The sequence below is a fragment of the Mirounga leonina genome, unplaced genomic scaffold (assembly GCF_011800145.1).
Source record: "Mirounga leonina isolate KUSES-001 unplaced genomic scaffold, KU_Mleo_1.0 Mir_115, whole genome shotgun sequence".
Taxonomy (NCBI): Eukaryota; Metazoa; Chordata; class Mammalia; order Carnivora; family Phocidae; genus Mirounga; species Mirounga leonina.
The window spans coordinates 15,525,008-15,549,816 of record NW_023270268.1 but is presented as its reverse complement, the minus strand read 5'-3'; the positions used below and the strand labels follow the sequence as shown (position 1 = coordinate 15,549,816).

The window sequence follows — 24,809 nt, the reverse complement described above, 5'->3', positions numbered from 1 at the left end:
GGATATCATATGCCCCAACCCAGAGATGAGAAAGTCTAGTAGTTTCAAATAATTAAAAAAATTTGACTATGGTTGAAATGTAGAAAAGAGGAAGAGCAGTTAAGACAGAAAAAGGTAGAGAAGGGGAAAAAGGCTAGACCTTTCAGGGTGTAGATAAGTTTTATTTTTTTTTCTTTCCCTTTTTTTAATTTAAATTCAATTAACATATACTGTATTATTGGTTTCAGAGGTAGAGGTCGGTGATTCATCAGTCTTATATAATACCCAGTGCTCATTACATTACATGCCCTCCTTAATGTCCATCAACCAGTTACCCCATCCCCTTAACCCCCTCCCCTCCAGCAACCTTCAGTTTGTTTCCTATGATTAAGAGTCTCTTATCGCTTGTCTCCCTCTCTGGTTTCCTCTTATTTTTCCCTCCCTTCCCCTATGATCCTCTGTTTTGTTTCTTAAATTCCACATGAGTGAGATCATATAACCGTCTTTCTCTGATTGACTTATTTCGCTTAGCATAATACCCTCTAGTTCCATCCACTTCGTTGCAAATGGCAAGATCTCATTTTTGTTGATGGATGAGTAGTATTCCATTGTGTGTGTAGTACAGTAGTATTCCACTATAAGTACAGTTTACTTAAAACACACACACACACACACACCACATCTTCTTTACCCATTCATCTGTCGATGGATATCTGGGCTCTTTCCATAGTTTGGCTATTGTGGACATTGCTGCTATAAACATTGGAGTGCAGGTGCCCCTTCGGATCACTATATTTGTACGTAGGTAAGTTTTAGATTCACCCTAAGAGCAATGGACTTTAAAAAGGGGAGTATATTCATTAGTACAAAGATCCCCCTAGCAAGGCAACCGTGTAGAAACTGGTGACAAAGACTCTCTCCTTTGACTGAACTTTAATCAGGCTTCTCTAAGCAGAACTGGGGTTTCCCTCTGTCCTTGTAGAATCCAGTCTGAGTGAGAATCCTGATAAATCGTTAATGAAAATCCCTCACCCTTGGTGTCTGGCCACCTTAGATACCTTACCACCCTGTCCTGCCTTCCAGATTCTGCCAAGTTGGTCTAACAAGAATCCGCTTACCTCTGCTGTTTCCTCTTAGTAATTTTCCATCCACTGACCCCCATCCCTGCTTCCTGGATATAAATGCCTCTTGTCCTCATTAGAGTCAGAGCTGGGTCCAATCCCTCTCCTCCACTGTAGTGGTCCCTACACTAATATCATGATGGTCTCCCTTAAATAAAGGCTGCTTTACCTTCTTTAGCAAGCATCATTGAATAACTTTTTAACACTGGAAGCCAACTGGAAAGATACTATATTATTCCAGGCAAAAGAAGATCAAAGGAAGTATGAAGAAAGGAGACCAATTAGAGATAGTCAGGATGCTGAATCCACTGGATTTGGGGTTTGGGCAGAGGGAGAGAAAAGTCCTAACAATGCTCACATTTTCAAATTTGAGCCAAATAGACAGTGTGCCATTCACTGAGATAAGAAACACAGGAAGAAAAGATTTGATAACTCCTACATAGGACACCACAAGTTCCAGCTGAGCTATCCAAGTAGAAATAGCAGTGGATGAAGATCCTTCTGGTTTCCTCCAGTGCCTCTGTGAAGAAAGTAGCAATATTTACTAAGATTGAGGGGTGAGAGGATACATTCTGAAGAGAGCAAGAATGTTTGATGTGCCCACTGGAGAGACTAGGAGAGAATTAGACAAAGGAGTATTTTGTTTGATGAGGAACCAGAGGGAAAGAAACACCAACATATAGGGGTACCAATCTATAAAGCTGGGTAACTTAATTTTCCAGCTGTTCTACGTATCTCCAACACAGTTAAACTGACAGAATTAGGAATTTACTGAAATACTTAATATCAAGAGACATGATGATAAGTGTCCTCAAACAACAAGGCAAAGCCGGGAGATATGGGCCATGGATTCTAAAGTGGACAGGAAAATTCAGGCAACAGACAAAAACAAAAATGGAAGGCAGGTTAAGTGACTGGAGGAGCCTCAAGATTCACAGAATAGGAATTATAGGAGTATACTGTTAACCAGCTCACATCTACAACACTGTAAAACAGGATAAATATTCCTACACTGGGTCCACTGAAGACTTCTCTCACAGTCATCAAAAGCTCAAACACTGATGAGGCTTAAAAACCTGGTAAAGGAACTCAGTTCCAGAATGGCGTAAGTAATTTAGAGGACCTCTCATAAGATGATAGCCAAGCCTGGGGCACCTGGTGGCTCGGTCGTTAAGCATCTGCCTTTGGCTCAGGTCATGATCCCAGGGTCCTGGGATCGAGCCCCACATCGGGCTCCCTGCTCCGCAGGAAGCCTGCTTCTCCCTCTCCCACTCCCCCTGCTTGTGTTCCCTCTCTAGCTATGTCTCTCTCTGTCAAATAAATTTAAAAAAAAAAAAAAAAAAGATGATAGCCAAGCCTAAACACACTTAAACTCATCAAGAGCCTAAATCTCAATTATATGAAAATAATTTTCACTACAACCATCTTTAGAGTTAAAAACTCAAGACACCTGTCAATAATTAAAGCCATTGCTAAGGTGCTAAGATGATGATCCAGTGAACAAAAATGATCATTTTGTTCAATCCCTACAAAATAATTTAACTCTTTTAGGAATAATGAATCTAGGTAAGAAGTGGCTGTAAGAGAGTAACTTCAGATACTTTAAAATATTTTTATTATAGGGGCACCTAGCTGGCTCAATCAGTAGAGCATGCAACTCTTGACCTCGGGGTCACTGAATTCAAGCCCCACATTGGGGGTACAGTTTACTTAAAACAATATATATTTTTTATTACAAAAATAATACATGCTCTAGGTAAAAATTTCAAAAACTAATAATCTTCTATTTACCCTTAAATTCCACCTCCAAGATATTCAATATTAATTTTTATGTATTTCAATATTCAATATTAATAATATTCAATATTAAATCACCTTCCAATAAATACATACAAAAAATGGAATAAGGAACATACTTTGCTTTTCTTACTAATACTTAATCTGCATTTATAATAAATGATATGATATAAAATGATATGATATAATAAATAAATGATAAATTATAGTTAATCAGGGACACCTGGCTGGCTCAGTTGATGGTAGCACATGCAACTCTTGATCTCAGGGTTGTGAGTTCAAAGCCCCATGTTGGGTGTAGAGATTAAGAAAAAAATTACAGCTTATCAAATAGAATCAGACTCATTCTTTCCTACATCAATAAACTATTGAACCAAATGGAATCTCCTTCAGATCTCTCTTCAAAAAAAACCTGAATCTCCTTCAGATCTTTCTTCAAAAAAAACCTAAGTCTATAAGGATTATCCTATACAATAAATACTTGTCTTCTTTCAAACCGTCTCTATGTATTTACATACACATAAAACAAAAGAATTACAGTTTAATACCATTAACCAGTCCACGCTTCTCATCTTGCTTCTTTTAAAATCTCAAAGTAGCTAATGTACAGCAATAGAGAACTGATTCAATTGCTCAGGTATTAAGGGTAAGATTTTGAGTGTTCCATGTAAGTCCTTTCCAAATGATCATCTCCTTAAAAATATTACAATATCTCCGATACTTGTGGGTCAGACTGACTAAACGGACTAAACTTTTTATTTACATATCCCATACACATATATATATGTTTTGTTCTGGGTTTTTTTGCCCACGATCCTAAAGGCTTAAACAGCTGATGAGAGTTTAAAATTGAACAGAGGAAAATCTGTTGGAAGTTCTTCTTCCTCATTATACCTCATTTATTATACATGGAACCAGAAGTTAAATTCACCAATATAAAACCTTTTGATGTAGCATTAACTTAGACATCAAATAATAGTGTTTAATCTAGATATTTGGATTTGTTAAAATTTTAAATGAAAAAACATTATATGTGTATGTATATATATGTAAATATAATTCCCAAAAGAATGTATCATATGTTAACCTTATAGAAATGGATTTCCGATTGTCTTTTAATAGGAATCCCTAGGACTACAATATACACAGTTATCTGTTTACATCTATGTATGTATATGTAACAAAAGCTTCACAAAACAATTATTCACACAAATGTATTGTTTGGTATTTTCTACTGTTACTTTACTTTGTTAATGCTTGTGATAACCCGATAAATTGTTTTTGCAAATCACTAATAAATTACAACAGTCTGGAAAACAGTGAGGAGAAGATGCAGGGAATGAACATTTGGGGTAATCCTTCCTAAATTTTATTTAACAATACCTACTTTAAAAGTTGAACAAGCAGAGGCTAGTCAAGGTTTTAGCTTCATAACTATTTTGAATAATGGGGGACAAAGTGAAAAAGGGTAAAATCACAATCAACACCATGAGTGAAGTTCTGATTAAAGGCCTAGACCTACACTCTAAAACACAAAGATCAACTTCATTTATGACAGACAACAAACTATAGCAAAAGCTGTTATCTCTGGAGTAATTCAAGGCATTAAACACTAAAAAACCACTAACCAACAGGCCCAACCAAAATTAGTCTATCAATGCTCATTTATTATGATGTATGTGCCATTCTCTTGAGGCAGGTTGAAAAATAAAGCTGAAATGATATCATTTGGGCTTTCTACAAAAATTTTTCTCCAATCAGATACCTCTACCTCTTGTAGAGGCAGGAAGATGCAGCAACCCTCAATAATCTTGAGATTCACTGCCAAAAATTAGAATCTCAAACTGCCCCTATTTGAAGTTCACAACCATAACTGAGGAAGCACTAGCACTCTAAGTATAAAACAATCCCTAGTGGCCAATCCACTCAACATTCACCACTTAACCTTTTTAACCCAATTAGGAGATGATAGCAAAATAAATTAACATATAAAAATTGAGTATAAATGCAATTATGTAAAACATGCAATTTGTATTTTTTAACTGTGATCTGAAACAATGAAATTTAATCTAAAACTTCTTTCCCTCAGAGAAAGGGGGACCATCTTACACTGTTGGTGGGAATGCAAGCTGGTGCAGCCACTCCAGAAAACAGTATGGAGGTTCCTCAAAAAGTTTAAAATAGAGCTACTATATGACCCAGCAATTGCACTACTGGGTATTTACCCCAAGAATACAAATGTAGTGATCCAAAGGGGCACCTGCACTCCAATGTTTATAGCAGCAATGTCCACAATAGCCAAACTGTGGAAAGAGCCCAGATGACCATCAATAGATGAATGGCTAAAGAAGATGTGGTGTGTATATATATATACAATGGAATACTACTCAGCCATCAACAAAAATGAAATCTTGCCATTTGCAACAACTGGATAGAACTAGACGGTATTATGCTAAGCGAAAAAAGTCAGAGAAAGACAATTATCATATGATCTCACTGATACGTGGAATTTAAGAAACAAAACAGAGGATCATAAGGGAAGAGAGGAAAAAGTAAAACAAGATGAAGCCAGAGAGGGAGACAAACCGTTAAGAGACCCTTAATCATAGGAAACAAATTGAGGGTTGCTGGATGGGAGGGGGATTGGGGTAACTGGGTGATGGATATTAAGGAGAGCACATGATGTAATGAGCACTGGGTATTACATAAGACTGATAAATCACTGACCTCTACCTCTGAAACCAATAATACATTATATGTTAATTAACTGAATTTAAATTTTAAAAATGGAAAAAAATGAAAAATAAGTTAAAAAAAAAAACTTCTTTCCCTCACTCCCTTTATGACCTTATCTTCTACCTTTCATCACGTCTCCAAAATGAATTCCAATTCTGGAAGGGCCCATACTCTGCTATGAAATTATATTAAAATACATTTTAATCAGTAAAATTACATTTATTTATATCTGACATCTATCAAAATTGTTTTTAAAACAGATCTGGGGGCAACTGGGTAGCTCAGTTAAGCATCTGCGTTCAGCTCAGGTCATGATCTCAGGGTTCTGGGATTTAAACCTGCATCAAGCCTGGCATCGCATCAGGCTTCCTGCTCAGCTGGGATCCTGCTTCTCCCTTTCCCTCCTCTCCTCACCCCACCCCAGTCCCCCAACCTTGTGCTCTTTCTCTCTAAAATAAACAAATATTTAAAAATAAAATAAAACAGATTTGAAGTAGCTTGAAAAATGGAAGAAAACATCAACCTCAAAAAAAAAAAAAAGCAACTGACAATAAAGTCTTTATTTGACCTCCTTAAAATTCCTACAATAATGACCTTTTGAGAAGTCATTTTTGTAATAGAATGTTAACTTAACTAATATAACCCATTAAAATTCAATGCTACAAGTAATCTAAAAATTCCTCAATATCTCTAAATTGTTTAATGATTCAATGGTTCAAATTAATATATAATCATTTATACATAATGAAAGTATGTGTACATATATTCAGAAGCCTCACTTTATCCAATTAAATACATGGTAATTCTTATTTCAGATTACAGAAAAAATAATATAAATGATAATTAAATTTAAGATGAAACTATAAACTCATAAAATTTCTGGTCATTGAGCCTTAGCAGAACAATTAGGAACCATCTTAAACCTCCTCTGCCAAGCAGTGTGCTAAACTCCCCTAATACTGCAATACCCTGCAGACTGAATTCTGAAAGCCTAACAGTGACAAGACGATACAGGAATATCTCATCAGAACAGAATTAAGCTATTTAGCAATCTCAGCTATCTATAACAAGCCAAGAATCAGAAGACCATCCGAGGAGGTAAAATTGGTGTCACAGAGTGACATAACAGAAAACCCTTCTCCTCCCCTTCCCTGTTTAAATAACTACATGATTTCATTTGTTATCTATAACAAATCCATAACACATAAGAAATCCAATGTCAAAAGAAAATAATTAAAGATTTAAAAAGACCACAACAGTCTAATACTAGTAATCAGTACTCTATTTTTAAAAGGAAAGACATATATTACATTTTAAATGTTTTGTCAAATGGTTAAATATGAAAATAATCTATGTTTTAAACTTCTAAACATTTTGTCCCTGATTCCTGACAGAGAACTCTTAAATCCCGTGGCATTTCCTGGATGACAGCAGGGTCTCTTGTTCTACTGAGGTGACTCCTGGATGGGGGCTGGTCATGGTTAGAAGCTCGGAATTCAGCCCCAACCCCATTCTCTGGAGAGGGGAGAGGGGCTGGAAATGGAGTTAATGACTGTCATGCCAACTCGATGAAGCCTCCATAAAACTCCCCAAGTACAAGGCCTGGAGAGCCTCCAGGTGGGTGGAAGTGCTGGGAGAGTGGCACTCTAAGAGATCGATGGAAGCTCCACAACCCCTTGCCCTGTGCATCTCATCCATCTGGATGTTCATCTATGTCCTTTATCATATCCTTTTAGAATAAACTGGCAAACAGTAAATAAACTGTTTTTCTGAGGTCTGTGAGCTGCTCTAGCATATCAATCGAATCTAAGCAGGGACAGGGGAACCTCGCTTTCTAGCTGTCAGTCAGAAGGACACGTGATAACCTGGACTGGCCACTGGCATCTGAGGGAGCAGCTGTGTGAGTCGGGGTATTTAACCTGGGGATCAGATGCTACCTCTAGGTAGATAGTGACAGAATTGAGTTAAATTGCAGGATACCCAGCTCGTGTCACAGAACTTCTTGGTAAGAGGAAACACCCCCTCCCACAGCTGTTGTCAGAAGTGTGGTGAGAGGAAAGTCAACATGGCAGTCATGTGAGAGTAAAGGAAAAATACAGGTAGAAGACAGATTTTCCTAATACCTAACCCCCTCCCACAGAGCTATCCAGACTATCTCAATGCCAGAGGATAGTCAAGACTCTATTTTCTATTTCTTTTCAGTCAATATGTAGACTAATTCTTTTAGAATTCTGTTATATGAGATATTTCATAAGAATACAGGTTGGTTACTAATTACATGTTCCCACAGGCATATTCAGCATTTTATACACAGTATCATCTTTTCCCTGATCCTGAAGAAGCCCTATAAGTATTATAATTTCAATTTTATAGATGAGAAAAATGAGATTCAAAGATGTTAGTTGCCCAAGGCCACCTGGTGGCAGATTACGTATGGGAACCCAGTGTGTGTGAACCCCAAGCACGTACTTGTCACACCAGGGGCTAAGGTTAGGCTACTCCAAATTTTACCTTGTCCTGAAAATAAGGTTTTGGCCTTGTGGTTGTTTAGTGAATTTCCTATTAACTGAATAAAAACAGTTCAATAAAATAAAATGGAAGACAAAATGAAGGCCTATTTTTAGTCTGAAAGAATCCCTTATTCCTAACAAAAGGGAGACCAACTTGCCCAGATTTAAACAGGATCACAACAGAACCTTATCCTGAGGATACTGCTAATGGTATGTGCAAAAATGGATAAAGAAATTCCTCCTGAACATATTATAAGGTCATCTGGGAACGATTACAAGCAAAACAAAAATAAATACAGAATATTACTGAAAGGGCTCTACCGAGTCAGTGCACCTGCCAATTATGGCACCCATGCAAACACTGGTGCATGGACCTGGAAGTTAGGGAGGCAGAGTCCAGGAAGGAAGAGGGCCCACGGACCTCAAAATCACAAAATTAAAAGCAAATGAACAAAAAATATATACTTTTTATGTAAGTAATAATCCTAATGAATTAAGAGAGATAGCACAATTTCAAACCAATATATATCTAACAGCTGACATCATATCTGGGGTTTGAGATCCCTTTTCCTGCCATTGGTCCTTTTATAATTGTATACATTAAAACTCGCAGATTTTCATAAAGCAAATGTTAATGTATTTAGAACTTGTGAAGTATCTTAAGAGTCATAAAATTTTCATTTTAATGTACTTAAGATTCACTTGCTTGAAATCATAACGCAGTTTAAAAAAATATTAAGTACTCTTACTCTGGGATCAATCCGAAGTGTATTTCTTCAGTATTTCCCCTTAATAGATCCAAGGCAAAAAATATTCTCTCCTACTGGCAGTTACATCAAGCAAAGCAGGAGTCTTTTCCTTGATGATAACACCCCAGATAAAAGTGATAAGATTTCTTAACTAATTGATTATAAACAATTAACCATATTCAACTTCAAATCTTAGGAGTTCATATTATCCTAATATTCATTCACTGAACAAATAGTCATTGAATGCTTTCTATGTGTTAAACCCCAGAATAGACCTAATTGAGGAATCAAAAGTTATCCAGAAGAATGTATTAAATTCCTTGAATCTGGAGACAAAGAGGCAAATTTCTTTGAAATATTTAGTTTCCATAATATCAGCAACAAATTCACAAAAGTTATAGTAATAAAAACTTTTAAATATAAAAATAATTATCTAAGACAAATAGAGCTTTCAAGTACCATACACATAAAATTATCTAATTTGATTAATGCTAAATGGTACTGACAAACAGGGATCACTGACTACTCTAGGCTAATGAGAAATGGAAAAAGAGGGAGCAGCAGTGATTTGCCAACAACCGTGAGTTCAAATCTCAGCTTAGCCTCCTACTAATTGTATGGCCTGGGAAATTTCAGAAAATCTCTCTGCCTATGAGTTCACATCTGTAACAGGGATAATAAGTGACTAAAAGATACCTAATAAAATGCATGCCTCAAAGAAAGCTTTCTCTAAAGAGTTAGTTACCTGTTCTTCACTTGCCCCAGAGCAAAGGACAAAATCATTAATCCTACATTAGCAATTCACAACAATATGAGAATCATGGCATTCCTCCTCCTTACCCAGCGCTTCCGTTAGAAGAGGTTTCATTAGTCCATGTGAGGGTGCTGGGAAGTCTCAGAATACCACTGAGGTTTGCACTCAAATATAAATATGAAAATACTTTCAAGAGAAGAAAATGATTCTCTTTTCCAAATTACTGGCTTCTAAAAACCGGCTAAATAGAAATCATTTCTCAGTCTTATTTTTAATTAGTTTTAAATGTAGGGACTGACATTTCACATGGAGTCCAGACGACAGGAAGAATCCATAGGTGGAGTGCTGTCTTCACTGCACAGCTACACTGCACAGCTCTATGGAAAGTGGTCACACCGCGCTCAAGGTAAACGGTGCCTTCCAGAACGAAACCAGGAAAACTGTGTGAGTGGCGCCCCTCCAACTGTGCCGCTGTAATCTCAACAATTAATCGTAATTAGTCTGGATGATTTCTTTTTTAACACTTATGATCATCAATTGAAGGTATGTATAAAAATGGAAAGAAAATTCTAAGTTTAAGAATATGTATAACCGGGCGCCTGGGTGGCTCAGTTGGTTAAGCGACTGCCTTCGGCTCAGGTCATGATCCTGGAGTCCCGGGATTGAGTCCCGCATCGGGCTCCCTGCTCAGCGGGGGGTCTGCTTCTCCCTCTAACCCTCTTCCCTCTCGTGCTCTCTGTCTCTCATTCTCTCTCTCTCAAATAAATAAATAAAATCTGAAAAAAAAAAAAAAAAAGAATATGTATAACCAAGCAGTTCTTTCCTATGCCTAAGGCACCTTCAGTTTCTTCCCACATCATGCCTTCTACCTACTCCTCCACAATCTAAATCCCTGGAGAGAGAGGAGTTGAAAGTGAGAGGAGGATCAATACCACGCAAACTCAAAGCTGCCAAAGGATTCAGTAACAGAGCTAGGCATGTAGTATGTGCTTTTACTGATAGGCATGTATTAACAACTCTGCCATTCATATGGTGCCTCTTTAACATGAAAAATTAAGCAGCCGATATCATATAAAATTATACCAAGTCACTCATGAAATAGCTAGATGTTAACCCATGACATAAAGTAATATAAAAAACCATCCCTTCTATATTACTGAATAGATACTGTGTTTGCACAGTTCAAAAACCAAAACTACATAGAAAGGTATGTATTAAAGTTTTGCTCCCACTCCTGCCTCAATTCCTGTTCCCTCATACCTTTCATGGCAACCATTTTTTGTTGGTTTTTCGTTTTCCTTTCCCGTGTATTTATAAAAATACTAGTAAATACAAATATACATTCTTATTATCCCCTTAAAGAAAAGGCACTGTAGAGTGCCCTCTGTCACTCACTTTGCCTTTTTTAATCAATTTATCCTAGAGATCTGTCCACATCAGCACAAAGAGATCTTACTCTTTTTTTATAGTAGTACCTCACTCTGTGGCTATACCATAATTTATTCAACCAGACCTTATCAGGTTGCTTCCAAAGCGTCTTCCTAAGTGATACTTTTCAAATCTCTCCTGCTACTGTAACAAAGTGAATTATCACTATCACAGGATTTGCTTTCTTAGACCTGTATTAGGGGAGATTAGTGACCTACTGTTCATATTTTGTAAGAACCATCAGAAATTTCCATTTCACACGACTATATTCTCTCCCCATCGAAGTTTAATGTATTTATTAAAGGATTTCTCAGCGCCTTTAATACACCATTATGCATTATGAATCTCTGAAAAGTATAGTGTGTGACATTTCCCAAACTTAATTGGCAAAACCTGCTATAGACGAAATATTCCCCAAAACAAACTTTAGCAGATACCGGGGTTATAATATAATCATTACTGTCATCTATTTAAGCAAAATATAAGACTTCTGTGAACGTCTAAGAAAGCCAGCTGAGCTAATTTTCAGACTAGGCATTCCTTCACTACTTTTTGGATTATAAACCCCTTTGAGATCTGAATGTAAAGCCATTTGACCCTCTCCCAGAAAGAATGGATACAAGCATAAAATTTTTCAGTTTCTGGGGATTCATGGACCACAGTCCCCATGGTCTTATCTACTTTGGAAGCAACTTTGAATAGAAGTGCTATGTTATCTGTGGCACCATTAATACTCCAAATGTTAGGACAGAACCCAGAGCTAATGAAAAAACACAAGAGAATTCACCATGCAGTGTACCTTGGTGCAAAGCAAACAAGGCACACTCAAAGGGATCATGTTTAACAATTAATGGTACCAAGCAAAGTAAATTCTACTAAATAATTGTGGGAACTGTCACGAGGGGTTGTAGTCTGATTTTTACAGATGTCTCTCTTAAAAAAGTTGGTCTTTAATTCATTTTGTACAATATGAGTTTAACATCCAGGATTTTCAGAATGCAATACATTTCACATTAGACAGCAATATGTACCAGAAATATAATTCTGTTGCAGATCTGAACTGACAATGTGAATGCCCAGAGGAGAAAAAAAAATTCTGGGAATTTAAAATGGAGAGCAAAGAATCCCCAAGCATGATGATAGTCCAGTAGGCAAAATGATTAGGACAGAAGTATTAAATTGAAAACGTGACAAATGCGGGGCTACCACATCCGATTTGGGATTGGTACCCTACAGAAAGGCAGAAGGGCATTCAGAGAGGGCCGGTGGGGACTGAAGCGCAGACCAGGCTCCTCTCACGGAGCCTGGTGCTAAAGTCTGAATCTGCCTACAAGGGGCATCTGTTGTAATTCAGACAAACACAGTCCAGTAATACCCTTCTTCCCTCCATTCCCTGACCCTTCCCCCCCAAACCCCACCCACCCATGGCAAATATTAAAAAGTGCTACAATTGTAAAAAAGAAAAGATGTTTTTCTAGATCACGACGACATCCCAGTAGCCAAACTATAATAGAATGGAAATTTCTAATTTAAATTCTTATCAAAAATTTGTTGGGGCGCCTGGGTGGCTCAGTCCGTTAAGTGACAGCCTTTGGCTCAGGTCATGATCCCAAGGTCCAGGGATGGAGCCCAAGAGGCGTTCCCCACTCAGTGGGGAGTCTGCTTCTCCCTCCACCCCTCCCCCCTGCCCATTCCATGTGTGCACACTCTCTCAAATAAATCTTTTTTTAAAAAAATTTGTTTCCTTCTTTCTTTCTTTCTTTTTTTTTTTAGAGGGAAAGAAAGAATCTTAAGCAGGTTCCACACCCAGCATGGAACCAGATAGGGGGGCTCGATCTCACAACCCTGAGATCATGACCTGAGCTGAAATCAAGAGTCGGATGCTTAACTGACTGAACCACCCAGGCACCGCTCAAAAATTTGTTTCTTAAGAGAACTTTTTTTTCTTAATGAAAACCTCTCCAAATACTACCATGGAACTCGATGGGAAGCGAGTCTACTACATATAAATTTGCTCTATTCCTATCTTTGTTGAAAACATCAATTTCTAAGGTAAGATCTGTGTAAGTATCTTCAGTATTTTCCAGAATAAAGAATGGTATCAAGCTGAAAACAATCTGTATATAAAAGAACATGCACCAAGCATAAAAGCACCAAGTGTTAATTATATGCTATGGCAAATTATGAGAAAAAGAGATTATAAGTATCATGTTTTCCTTTCTCATGCTCTTCTGAGAAACCAGTCCACAGTCCATTCTATAATATAAAGTACAGGCACGCTGCACATGTGAATCCATTTTCAAAGGTATATCCAATTCCCAAGTTCCTAGTCAGGGATGACATATAACTCAACAGCTTCTCCAAATTAGGCAATCTGACAAAAAAGAAGCAGTACAGTCCTGAACTCCAGAAAGAGAGGACAATTCTATACTGTCCGACATGTAAACAAAATAAAAACCAATGATGCTAATCTATATATTCTCTACAAAAGAAAAATACTTAAATATTAAAGTATCTTTTCTATTTCATTATGAAAAGGCAGATTATGCTTTACGCTTCACTTGGATATTGTTGAAACAAAAACTGTTTAGACTTATTAAAATCCAAACTACGGCTTAATAAAAATTAAAATATTTAAAAATATCTTCTTTGGAGTAAATATGAAAATCTGCGTATAAAAGCCAAACTACAACCTTTCTGTACTGGCAGATCAGCTCCCGATAAAAGTGCATATTTATGTCATGATCACATTATCTTCCTAAACCAAGCACTGAAGAAAAAAAAGTGTTTGGCCACTCTCAACTTACAGAAGTCATTAAAAATGTCTAGCCTATGAAGTGAAGAGTCGCTAATTTAGGAAACCTAGCACTACTCCAGGATGCTAACTCCTGTGCCCTCAGGAAGACTGTTAACAGCAACACTACCAAACACTATCCTAACACCATGCCAAACATAGACCCCTTCATGGTTTATTATCATCATAATTACAAATAATCCTAAAAGCCTCCCCAAGTTATAAAATTCAGTGAATATTACTCAACAAAATACATGAAGTAATTTACTAAACAAAAACAGAAGCAAACTTCATTGTAAGCTAAAATACTGAGATAGGTACCTGCTTTGTACAGGAACTAAAAATTCTCTTGGTTCAAAACTGGGCTTAAAAGCAGCCAGGCAGGTTGTTGCACCTTTACATAGATAAACACTGATCTTTATTACTGATACATGCTTATTGCAAAATTGGAAATACTGTATCCATAAAAAGCAGATAACTATAGAAGAATCTATAGTCAGCAAGAGGAAGCTATAATATAAATCAAAAGTCACACTGTCTATAACACTAACCCTCTGAATCATCTGTATGCTCCTTTTATGTAAATGGTCCATTTTGTCAGCTGCAGATTCTATCCACTTTAAGATCATATTTGTGGGTAAAATACAGTAAGAAAGAAGGGGAAGGAAAGAGGAAGAAAAACAACCCATTACAGGATGTTGACAAGTTTAACTACTAAGGCTTTAAAATATACTGGTTAGCATACCACATACCACTAAAATAAACCAGGTTCCTCTAACAACAGGTTACTTTGGCTTTCGATTTTAACCTACTCAAGTAACAGAAGACTAGTGTCACAAAACATTCTAATTTTCATGCCGTAAGCTCTCTTAGAAGAAAACCTCTGTACTTCTCAGTCTCAATTACCAAATAAAACAATTCTTCAATCCAACTCAATTGTCCTACAGTTTCATTTGGACAGATGAGATTTCTGTCTCTCCCTTTATTACAACTCTATGGACTGTGATGCAGAGAAACCAACTAAAGGCAAAAAGGTAACGAAAATTCTGATACTATGCCTGGGTACATATTATCTCCAGAGTTATCAATACCTAACCACAGATCCCAAAGAGTATGCTTACTTACAGACCCACCAAAAAACCTTCTACTTGCCAATCACCACTGAACTCACACTAGGTTGTTACTATCTTTTATTTATTGAATGATTACTTTTTAAAAAGTATTTCTAATGGACTCAGGAAAATGTTTCAACTGGCACTCACAAATGGAATTAGCAGGAATGCAAATACTATCACAGTGTTCACTACACATGCCAAAATAAACTCAATGAGATCAGGATTCTACCTTGTGTGCCCATATCCTCAGCGCCTGGCACCTGGGAGATAATTTAATACCCATAAAATGAATGAAATTGTAAAACAACAAAATTCATGAAACAGCCCAAAAACTTCAGTGGTAACAGAACCGTGTTAAGTAATGTACTGCTTACAAGAATAAACACTTGTCAAAACTTGGGAACCTTCTAAACAGTAACGGAATATTTAATACCAAAAAATAAGACTGATAGTTCAAGTCAATTCTAAGGGAGGCCTGCAATAAGTTTTTGTAGCAAAGCAAACAAAGTTGCATTTCTATAAAATTTAAATGACTTTCCTCCTATCCCAAAACCATGATCAATGAAAAGAACGGAATTTTAGAAGCAGAAGAAACCTCAGAGCCTAAATTATGGAACAGATGGGCTCGTTTCAGAGCAATATAAACTGCCACCAATTTATTCAAAAATTTTGCATAATCACATACCCAAGATAGTATTTTATGAATATTAATTTTATTCTACTTTTTTGGCTATGCCAAGTAGTTGCCTGTTAAAGAAAAAATGACTGATGAATATCATAATCTTCCATTTTTATGACTTTTCCAGGGGAAAACTGATGAGAAAAAGTAACTATCGATGCAAACATTTCCTCTCCTCCCAGTTTTTAAGTTACAGTGTTCGGTAATACTTAAACCAACAGTTTTCCTGTTCTCCCATTCTGTTTTTAGACTGTCTGCTGTGATAGCTTATTATATTTGATTTCTACTACTGATTCATACATGTTTACTGTAGCCAAGTCTTATCTTCCCAAAGGTTTAGGAGGTATACCCTTCCGAAGTGTTCCTCCGCCATGCCATTAATAAGTGCTTGATAGTTCCTTTGTCATTCATTTGAATGTAAGCTCTATTAAAGCAGAGCTGGTTCTGTCTTGCTGGATACTACAAAATAGGTTCTAAGTGTTATTACAATGAATGAATGAATCACTGATCTGGAAGGCAATAGCATTACCATGCTTCTTTTGCTAGCTAAGTAGACAATATTTGAGAAGACACAGTTTCCGTCCAGCTTTATGAAAACTAGAATGTTCTTTAACTGCTCTGAATTGAAAATTTGCAAATAATAAATTTAAGGACAACACTGTATTTGATATACATTAACAGAGAAAGTGCTTAAAAAAAAAAAAAAGAAAAACCTCCGAAACGCAGCTTATTCAAATGTCACACTAAGAATTACTGAAGATTCCTCAGAACGAGTTTCCAGTATTCCACTACCATCACTGCGACCTGATCTTCCCCAAAACCACTGCTAAATGACTTCACGGTCTGGAGACTCCGTTTTCCTCCATGTTTTGAGAATTTGTAAGTGAACATACTGAAGTAATAATGCATGACTACTCTCCAGGGCCTTAACAATACTCTTTAAAAAGATTGGCCGGGGGTGAGGGGGTGAGGGGGGAGCTGGTTAAAGAAAACTCTTGAATAAAAACACACAAAAAGCAATTTTCCTGCTAGTTGTGAAAGACTGGAAAATTTTCACTGCAACCATGCCTCCTTTGCTGGTCACAGAGTAAGAATTGGAAGTCGGAAAATTCAGAACACTTCCATGCCCTTTGAGTCAGGAACTACGAAGGGAGAAGAGAATCACAACTGTGGGCACACATGCATTCTACATGAAAGCAGGAAGTCAGTTTCTCGAGCATGGGCCGCCGGTCCAGCATCCTAAACGGGAACGCGGGCCTTCTAAAAGCCCACCCCACTCTCCTCGAATCCTGAAGCCAAAGCCACCGGGATACGGGATTTTGCTAGGCTGATGAAAGAAGGAGCAGCTCAGAGGGCTCAAGACACTTTCCTCTTTCTACTTGGCCTGCGGCAGGAGGATACTCCCCTCGTTCTCGCCAAAAGAGGAGGAGGCGGACCAGGCAGAGTCAGCAGCGAAAAGCAGCCTTGGCCGCGAAGGCAGCTCGTCCACGCGGCCGGAGAACTCACCGAACAAAGCACACCTCGCGGACCTGATAGGGAGACGCGAAAGAAAGGAAAAGATTCACCCCAACTCTTCACCACTGCCTGAGGCTAGAAACAGGTGGAGCCGCGCTTGGAGGGAGAAAAAAGACGGGTTTTGGAGGGGCTAATCTGAACTCCAGCGCCAAGGCAACCGGAACGAAGACCCGGGCTGGGGAGACCACCCGGGAATAAGGGAGACGAGCGCTGAGGGGAGAAAGGAAGAGATGGTCGGGGTCAAGGGCGGACGGATGGTCCCACGGGGTGCCGGGGTCTCGCCGGAGCCACGCCGAGGATGCGGGCGGCTAGGATGCCCGCGGCGCGCTGCCGGCTGCCCCCACTCGGGCCTCCTGGGCGCCGCCGCCGTCGCCCCCTCGCACCGGCGCCCTGGGCGGCCACACAAAGGGGATGGCGAGGAGCGCCGGCTGCGGGGCGGCGGAGGGGCTCCGGGGCCGGGGCGAAGTGGCCGGACCGCGACGCCCGCCGCGCCCCCGCCTTTGTCTCCCCGGTTCCGCGCCGCCCCCCCTCCCGCCGAGGGGCCCCGCCGCCCGCGGCGCCCTCACCCTGCTCGTTACCCGGGTGAGTAGCGGTCTCATCTGCTCGCCGGCCCCATCAGCCTCCATGGCCAGCCCGCCAGCCCGCGGCGGCCGCTATGGAGCTGCCCCGCGCGGTCCGCCCGCCGCCGCCGCCGCCGCCGAGACCCGGGCGCGCAAGGGAAAACGAACGTGCGTCCGTGAGCGAGGCGCGCGCGTGGGGAGAGCTGTGCGCGGTAGATGCGGGCGGCGTGTGCGAGCGGCTGCCGCAGAGCTAGCTCTCGCGGGGGAGCGAGGCCGCGGCGTGGAACGTGGAGCGAGAACTGAGCGAGCGGGAGGTCTAGGAGGGGAAGGAGGAGTAAGCCGCGTAGGGCCTGGGGGCGGGGCCGCAGGCCGTGACGTGCGCGGCGCCCGGGTCCCGCCCCGACACGCCCCCTCCCCGCCTCCCTCGCCACGCCCCCTGCCAGTTTGGCACCGCCAGCCTGCTCTGCGCGTCCGCCGGCCCTGCCGGGAGGCCACCCAAACAAGGGGAGGGAGGGAAGCGGGACGGGCATTTGTTCCAGCCAATAGGCGGCTCGCAGAGTTCCTCATGCACCACCCCCCGCCACCTCCTCAGGAAGCTCCGCCCCTCTTTGTAAACTCTTCACTGAAACAGCGTCTAACAAGTTTTTTCGGGTGGGAAGTTCTCCTGAAGTTTCTAAGTGCGGTGGGGTTCACCACCGCCCCTACCTCCTAACCACGTTCTTTAGAGTGGCAGGAGGATAGGAGGACGCCACCCTTATCAAGGCCGCTCACGGGAACCCCAAAGGAACTAACGGGTCTTCCTGACTCCTGCAAGGTTTTTTTTTCCTCTCAGATCAGTAGGTGTGAACCCCAGCTCGGGGCCTCTGAAAGAGGGAGTCCTCCTGACCGAGTATCCTCGTGTGCTTGTCCCTTTGACCGGGTACCACGGCGGCCCCCACACTCTTGAGTCCACCCTCAAATACCCACACCTGGAGGGCAGCTTTCAAATATCTACAGCTCTAACTGGGGATGATGGTGGGACCTGCCACACAGGGTGATGGAAAGGTTAAGTGACTTTCTATCCGCAAACTTGCCTGACCCATAGCATGCTTATTATGGGCATTATTGTTAACAGGGTTATCATGCGTATTTTTAAAAGATAACAAAGTTAGCTGATAAGCGCTACATCAGTGCTTTGGAGGGAAAATTTATGTTACAGTGGATCCAGAGCACATGTCCTATCCATCTCCAATAGGATATTAGCAAAGCCCTTTGTCAGAAAATTAAGGATGCTGCAGGATTCATTCCTGGCTTGGGTCCTAGTCTCCTCTTGTTCTCAACTTCCCAGAGAGTTACTTTGAGGCTAGCACACATTATTCACTTACTTGTATAAGAGCAGATGTGCTTTTAATAACAGCCACCATTTAAAGAGGCCTGCAGTTAGAGACTGTGATGTTTTGCAAACATGCTTCATCTCTAATCCTCACAACACTATAAAATATGTTTTATTATCCCCACTTTATAGATGAGGAAGCTGAGGCTCATAGAGATAACTGGCTTTAGGTCCTAGTTAGTATACCTGCTCTTTCTTGTGCACCATTCCAATGCCTCGTTAAAGATAGTTGAACAACAACAAGAAAAAGGGAAGAAAAGATGAAACAAGAATGAAAAGGAAAGAATATGGAGAAAGAGGGGAACTGGAATTAAAAAAAAAAAAAAGCACCTTGTAAAGTTGTTGAAGGCATCCATCATTTGTACCCATACCATCACTCCCTAAGGTGAGTATGATTTATATTGAAGAATTAGTTCTGGACTCTCTTACAATGTAGCCATGATAACTGTAATTAGTGTATACACAACACCCTCCATCCCCTTTCTCTGTCTTATTTTTCTGTACAGCACTTACCCTCTTGTAACATTTTATATATGTTAAGCTTTATTATGTTTATTGTCTGTACACATACATTAGCATAGTGATGTATGCTCCATGTATGTTCCATTCAAGCAGTGATTTTTTTTTTTTTTTTTTTTTGGTCTGCTTTGTTTGCTGTTAAATTCCTAGTGCACCCAGAAGAGTCCTTGGCCCTTGTAAGCTCTACTTGGGTTAATTGAATGAAGTGGGGCACAAGGGGACATCCTTTAAGACCTAAGAGCATCCTGGGTGACAGCTGAGGATGTGGCCAAAAGTAGTAACAGGAACAAAGTAGGAGCCAAGACCCTTGGAGTCAAAGGTGAAAGAGCTAAGTAGTCAACTTCAAGAAGGGCTTAAAAATATACACTCAGAAGGGGCTCCTGGGTGGCTTAGTCAGTTAAGCCACTGACTTTTGATTTCAACTCAGGTCATGATCTCAGGGTTGTGAGATCAAGCCCCGCTTGGCTCCATGCTGAGTGTGGAGTCTACTTGGGATTCTCTCTCTCTCCCTTTGCCCCTCCCCCTTTCAATTAAAAAAAAAATCTTTAAACAACAACAACAAATATATATACATATACATACTCAGGAGACCATGCTAGAAAAATGGATTTCTCTTCATCCATCTTGCAAAAGAAAAAAATAAGCCCTTAGTTTATTTAATCCACAATTATTTTTTAAGTGACTTGTGTGTTGCATGCACTTTTTCTACTCCTCACTCGATCCCAACTACTAAAAAAATAATGTAGTAAAGGTCTGAATTACAGAATTTATTATTCTCAATTGCCTACTTAATTCTGGCTTAGACAGAGTTCATCCTGAGGTGATGTTGTAGTGAGTAAAGAAGATAATGTGTTAAAATCACTTTCATCAAATGTAAATGACTATGAAATGTTCCAAGGTGCTCAAAGGCAAATTATTATCTTAAGTATTTTAAATATTCATCCAAAATGTAGCACAGGGAAACAATTGCTAAACAAAGGTGAACGTGAACCTAAATTCATCACTAACAATGAATTTGTAGCACCTAAAATTAATGACATTTAGCTGTAGCCCAAGACACTTCCTGGGTTTCTGGAACAGTAGGTAATACTAGCAGGGACCTGGATACAACCTCTTGGCAAGATCTTCATCCTGAAGAGCGAATAATCATCCCCCAACAGTTCTCTAAGTGCCAGGGCATATTTTGTAAAAACAAATAGCAGCTTCTGTGTCATTTTGAAAAGTGTGGAACCAACCTTTAGCAGAAGATCCTTTAACAATTATGTATCTCTTCATTGCCTCTTCTGGTCATAGCTGAAATTTAAATGTTCCCAATCATCCAATCCCATAAGGAAAACTAAACTCCTTGGAATAGTGTTTAAAACAGCACCAGGGCAGTTGCAATGGGAGGAAGACAAAAGGAAGATGACTGAAAAAAAAATGTAGCTCTTTTGATAAATTTAAAAAACAAAACAAACAGACCTGTTCCCTGATTTCATGGAGTTCAAAGTGGAAGACATCGATATACAGACAAATGATAACAATGCAATGACTGCAGCTCTAATAGGGTCATGGGAAACTCAATGAGAAAGAACGGAATGCCTTTTGCTAGAGGAGAAAAGGAATGAGGGCTGCCAGCTTGGGAAAAGGACAAAAGTGAAGGTGTTTGGAAAAGTTACAGAGAAATACAATAGATTTAAACTGAGTTATGATGATAATGGTATTACTTGATCAAATTGCTAGGGGAGGGGAGGAAAGAGGTAACATTACAAGCAGAGGTAACAGCAAGATCAAGGGCACTGGAAAAAAAAAAATCAGAAACAGACTTATAAATACAAAGAACAAACTGGTAGTAGCCAGAGGGGATGGGAAAAACAGGTGAAGGGGATTAAGAGATACAAACTTCCAGTTATAAAATAAATAAGTCATGGGGATGAAAAGTACAGCATAGGGAATATAGTCAATAATATTGTAATAATATGGTCTGTTAAAAAGACAAAATCCAACAGTAAATTTGCAGATTTAATTGGCCTTATTAAAGGACTCATGCATCTGACAGCATCCCATCTAGCAAGTAGAAGGGAGGTCTGAGGAGTCATACAAAATGGAAGGTTTTTATAGGAAGGAGGGTGGGAAGAAAGTTAATAAGCAAAAGAAAAGAAAGGATGTTTTAGGCAAGATCATCTTCCCTTCCGGGGAATGGCAGAGGGTCTTATTATGAGGATTACCTCATCTTCCTGTAAGGAATGGAAGAGGGTCCATGTGACAGATTACCTCATTAACACTGCTCAGAAAATTCCTGACTGGCCAGTTAAAACTACATTTCTGGGGGATATTGAAACTGCTAATTGGTGGACTCCTGAGTGGCTAAGCATCTGCCTTCGGCTCAGGTCATGATCCCAAGGTCCTGGGATGGAATCCTGCGTTGAGCTCCTTGCTCAGTGGGAGCCTGCTTCTCCCTCTGCCTGCCACTCCCCCTGTTTATGCTCTCTCTCTCTCTCTCTCTCTCTCTGACAAATAAATAAATAAATAATCTTAGAAGAAAGGAAGGAAGAAAGAAAGAGAAAGAGAAAGAAACTGCAATTGGGTTTGGTGACTTGGCCTGTTTAGTGACTTGGCCTGGACCAAGTGACACCATTTTGGGCCTGTGGTTTTCTTTTTAACAGGTGACAAAAGGTAACTAACTACACTGAATCATAGTGAGCATTGTGAGCACTTAATCGTCAACTCACTATGTTGTACACTTGAAACTAATATAACATTGTATGTCAACTATACTTCAATAATAAATTTTTTTTTAAAAGATCAAGGTTATTGATCTGAAGAAACAGGGTAGTCCAGTGGTGAAACATCCCTCCCCATCCAGGCAAACTTCCTGGGGCAGATTACCTTTGTGCTTGTTCTTATGTTTTGGGGCAAGATTTTCCTTGCCAGCCTCCTTTTTGAAACTGGAAATTGGAGATAATAGTAGTATCCTCATGGGTTTGCAATGTCAAAGATTAACTGAGAACATTCAGCACAACTAACATATAAGACAATGAAAATACCATTTGATCCCATAATGATGGATACATGCCATTATATATTTGTCTAAACCCAAGGAATGTACACCACCCGGAGTAAACCGCAATGTAATCTATGGACTTTGGGTGATTATGATGTGTCAATGTCGGTTCATGAGTTGTAACAAATGTATCACTCTGGTGGGCACTGTTGATAATAGGGGAGGCTGTGCTGGTGTGGGGGCAGGGGGTACAGGGTAAATCTCTGTACCTTCCCCTCAATTTTGCTCTGAACCTAAAACAGCTTTAAAAAATAATAATAGTCTTTAAAAAAAAGCCTAAAGAATAAAGCTTAAGTTAGTGCCACAGGAAACAAAAGCATTTTAATCTGCTTTCACTAATAAAAATGGTGGGTAAAGTATATGTTTAGGTACATTCATTGATACATTTTTGGTAGGAAAAAACTGGCAATAATATGTCAATAGGAGGATTGGTTAAATATATTTTGGTACTCCAAATGATGAAATACAATTTAGCACCAAAAGAATGAGTTATATAAGTGTGCCAATAAGGAAAGTGTTTCGAGATATATTCTTATTGTTACAAAAAAACAAAAAGCAAAGTAAGTGGGTATACTATGATGCTTTTTGTAAGAAAAAAACCAATTATATATTTATATCAATATCTATATCTATTTCCTTCTGGAAACACAAAATTATTTGTATGTCTATTTCTGAATTATCTTATGCACGTATGCAGAAGGAACTACGATTATTGTACAAAGTACAATTATGTCAAAGACTGTAAGCACTATCATGATCAAATAACACAGCAAGTTAGGAAGGGCCCTGGAATTGAATTCTAGACTGACTAACACTCGGCTCATTGTTCCTATTACAATGCTGATTTTTTCCAAGTCAGTTCAAAGTCATTGGTCACCATCTAGTTTGCTCAGGCATTAGGTGAAATACTATAATCTACCATTGAGTAACAGATGGCAAGTGAGTACAGAATAGTGTACATTGGCACTTTGAGATGTGCCAGCGAACTTCTTTTAAAGATTATTACACACTTTGATTTAGACAGTGTTCTTTAAAAGTCAGAGTCCATTTTGGTAACACCTAGGTACACCTGGGTGTGGCTTGTTTTGGTTGCTTTCCAAGGACTCTTTGGACTTGGGCTAGGAAAGCATTGGATGACTCTTGCTCATTTTTTTTTTTTGTCTTCTCAGCACCACTCTTTAGATATGGTTAAATTTCAGTAAACACATACCCCTTTTATGAAAGCAATCCCTTCAAGCAGGTCCACGACTGAGACCACAATGAATTTTGGAAAAGAACTCATCTGAACCAAAGGGGAAATCTAAAATCCCAAGGTTCCATCTTGAGAAACAAAGGTTTAAAAGACTTTTAGGGAGTCAGAGATGGAATAAAATTTCTTAAAAGGTTGCCATGCATTAATGGGTTTGGGTGTTTTTTTTTTTTTCTTTAAGATTTTATTTTTAAGTAATCTCTACACCCAATGTGGGGCTCAAACCTACATCCCCAAGATTAGAGTTGCACCCTCCACTGACTGAGCCAGCCAGTCACCCCATATCATGCACTAATGTTAAAATAAGCACTTGGGTTACTTTAGATCATCTTGAAATAATCATCCTATTTTATGACAATCTAAAACTGGCAGGAAAAAAAGAGACTTAAGTTCTGCATGACATTGTACGTCACTTAACGCCTCTAGACTTGTTTCCTGATCTGTAAAATGGGGATAATTGAGGCCACAATCCTTTATCCTCAGTTGCAAACACCATAATCTCTGAAAAACTAAAGGATTTTCGTAACTCATTTGACTGCAAAAACCTCACCTAAACTGACATGAAGCTGTTTATAGTCTTTCTCTCCTTATTGTGAATATCCATTTGTCTCATTACCCAGATAATGTGTCTGATAAACAGGATGATGCCCCAGAGCCTGTTTAAGGGTACTTCATAGCATACACAATTGGCATTATGTGATTTGTCTAAATTCTGAAAAATTCTGAAATCTAAAATATCTGGCCCTAAGGGTTTTCCAATAAAGGACTGCACACCTACAATACTTGTTCCGTTTATTTCAAATGTGTGGCAAAGGCCAAATAAGGCAATAGATAATAAAATACTTGACAGAATGAGTGCTGTATCTTTTTTAACTATAGGGAGCCCTGG

General features: G+C 39.4%; 1 protein-coding gene across 6 annotated transcripts in view; it reads right to left on the bottom strand.

The window, feature by feature from the left end:
• Positions 1–18,020, bottom strand: part of SLC4A7 (solute carrier family 4 member 7) — a 107,278-nt gene extending 89,258 nt beyond the window's left edge. For all 6 annotated transcript variants that reach the window (XM_034993504.1, XM_034993461.1, XM_034993491.1 and 3 more), the window contains exon 1: positions 17,756–18,020. In XM_034993504.1, the coding sequence (XP_034849395.1) occupies positions 17,756–17,803 (48 nt within the window). In that variant the 5' untranslated portion in view covers positions 17,804–18,020. The remainder of the gene's footprint in view (positions 1–17,755) is intronic.
• Between the last annotated feature and the right edge of the window lie 6,789 nt (positions 18,021–24,809).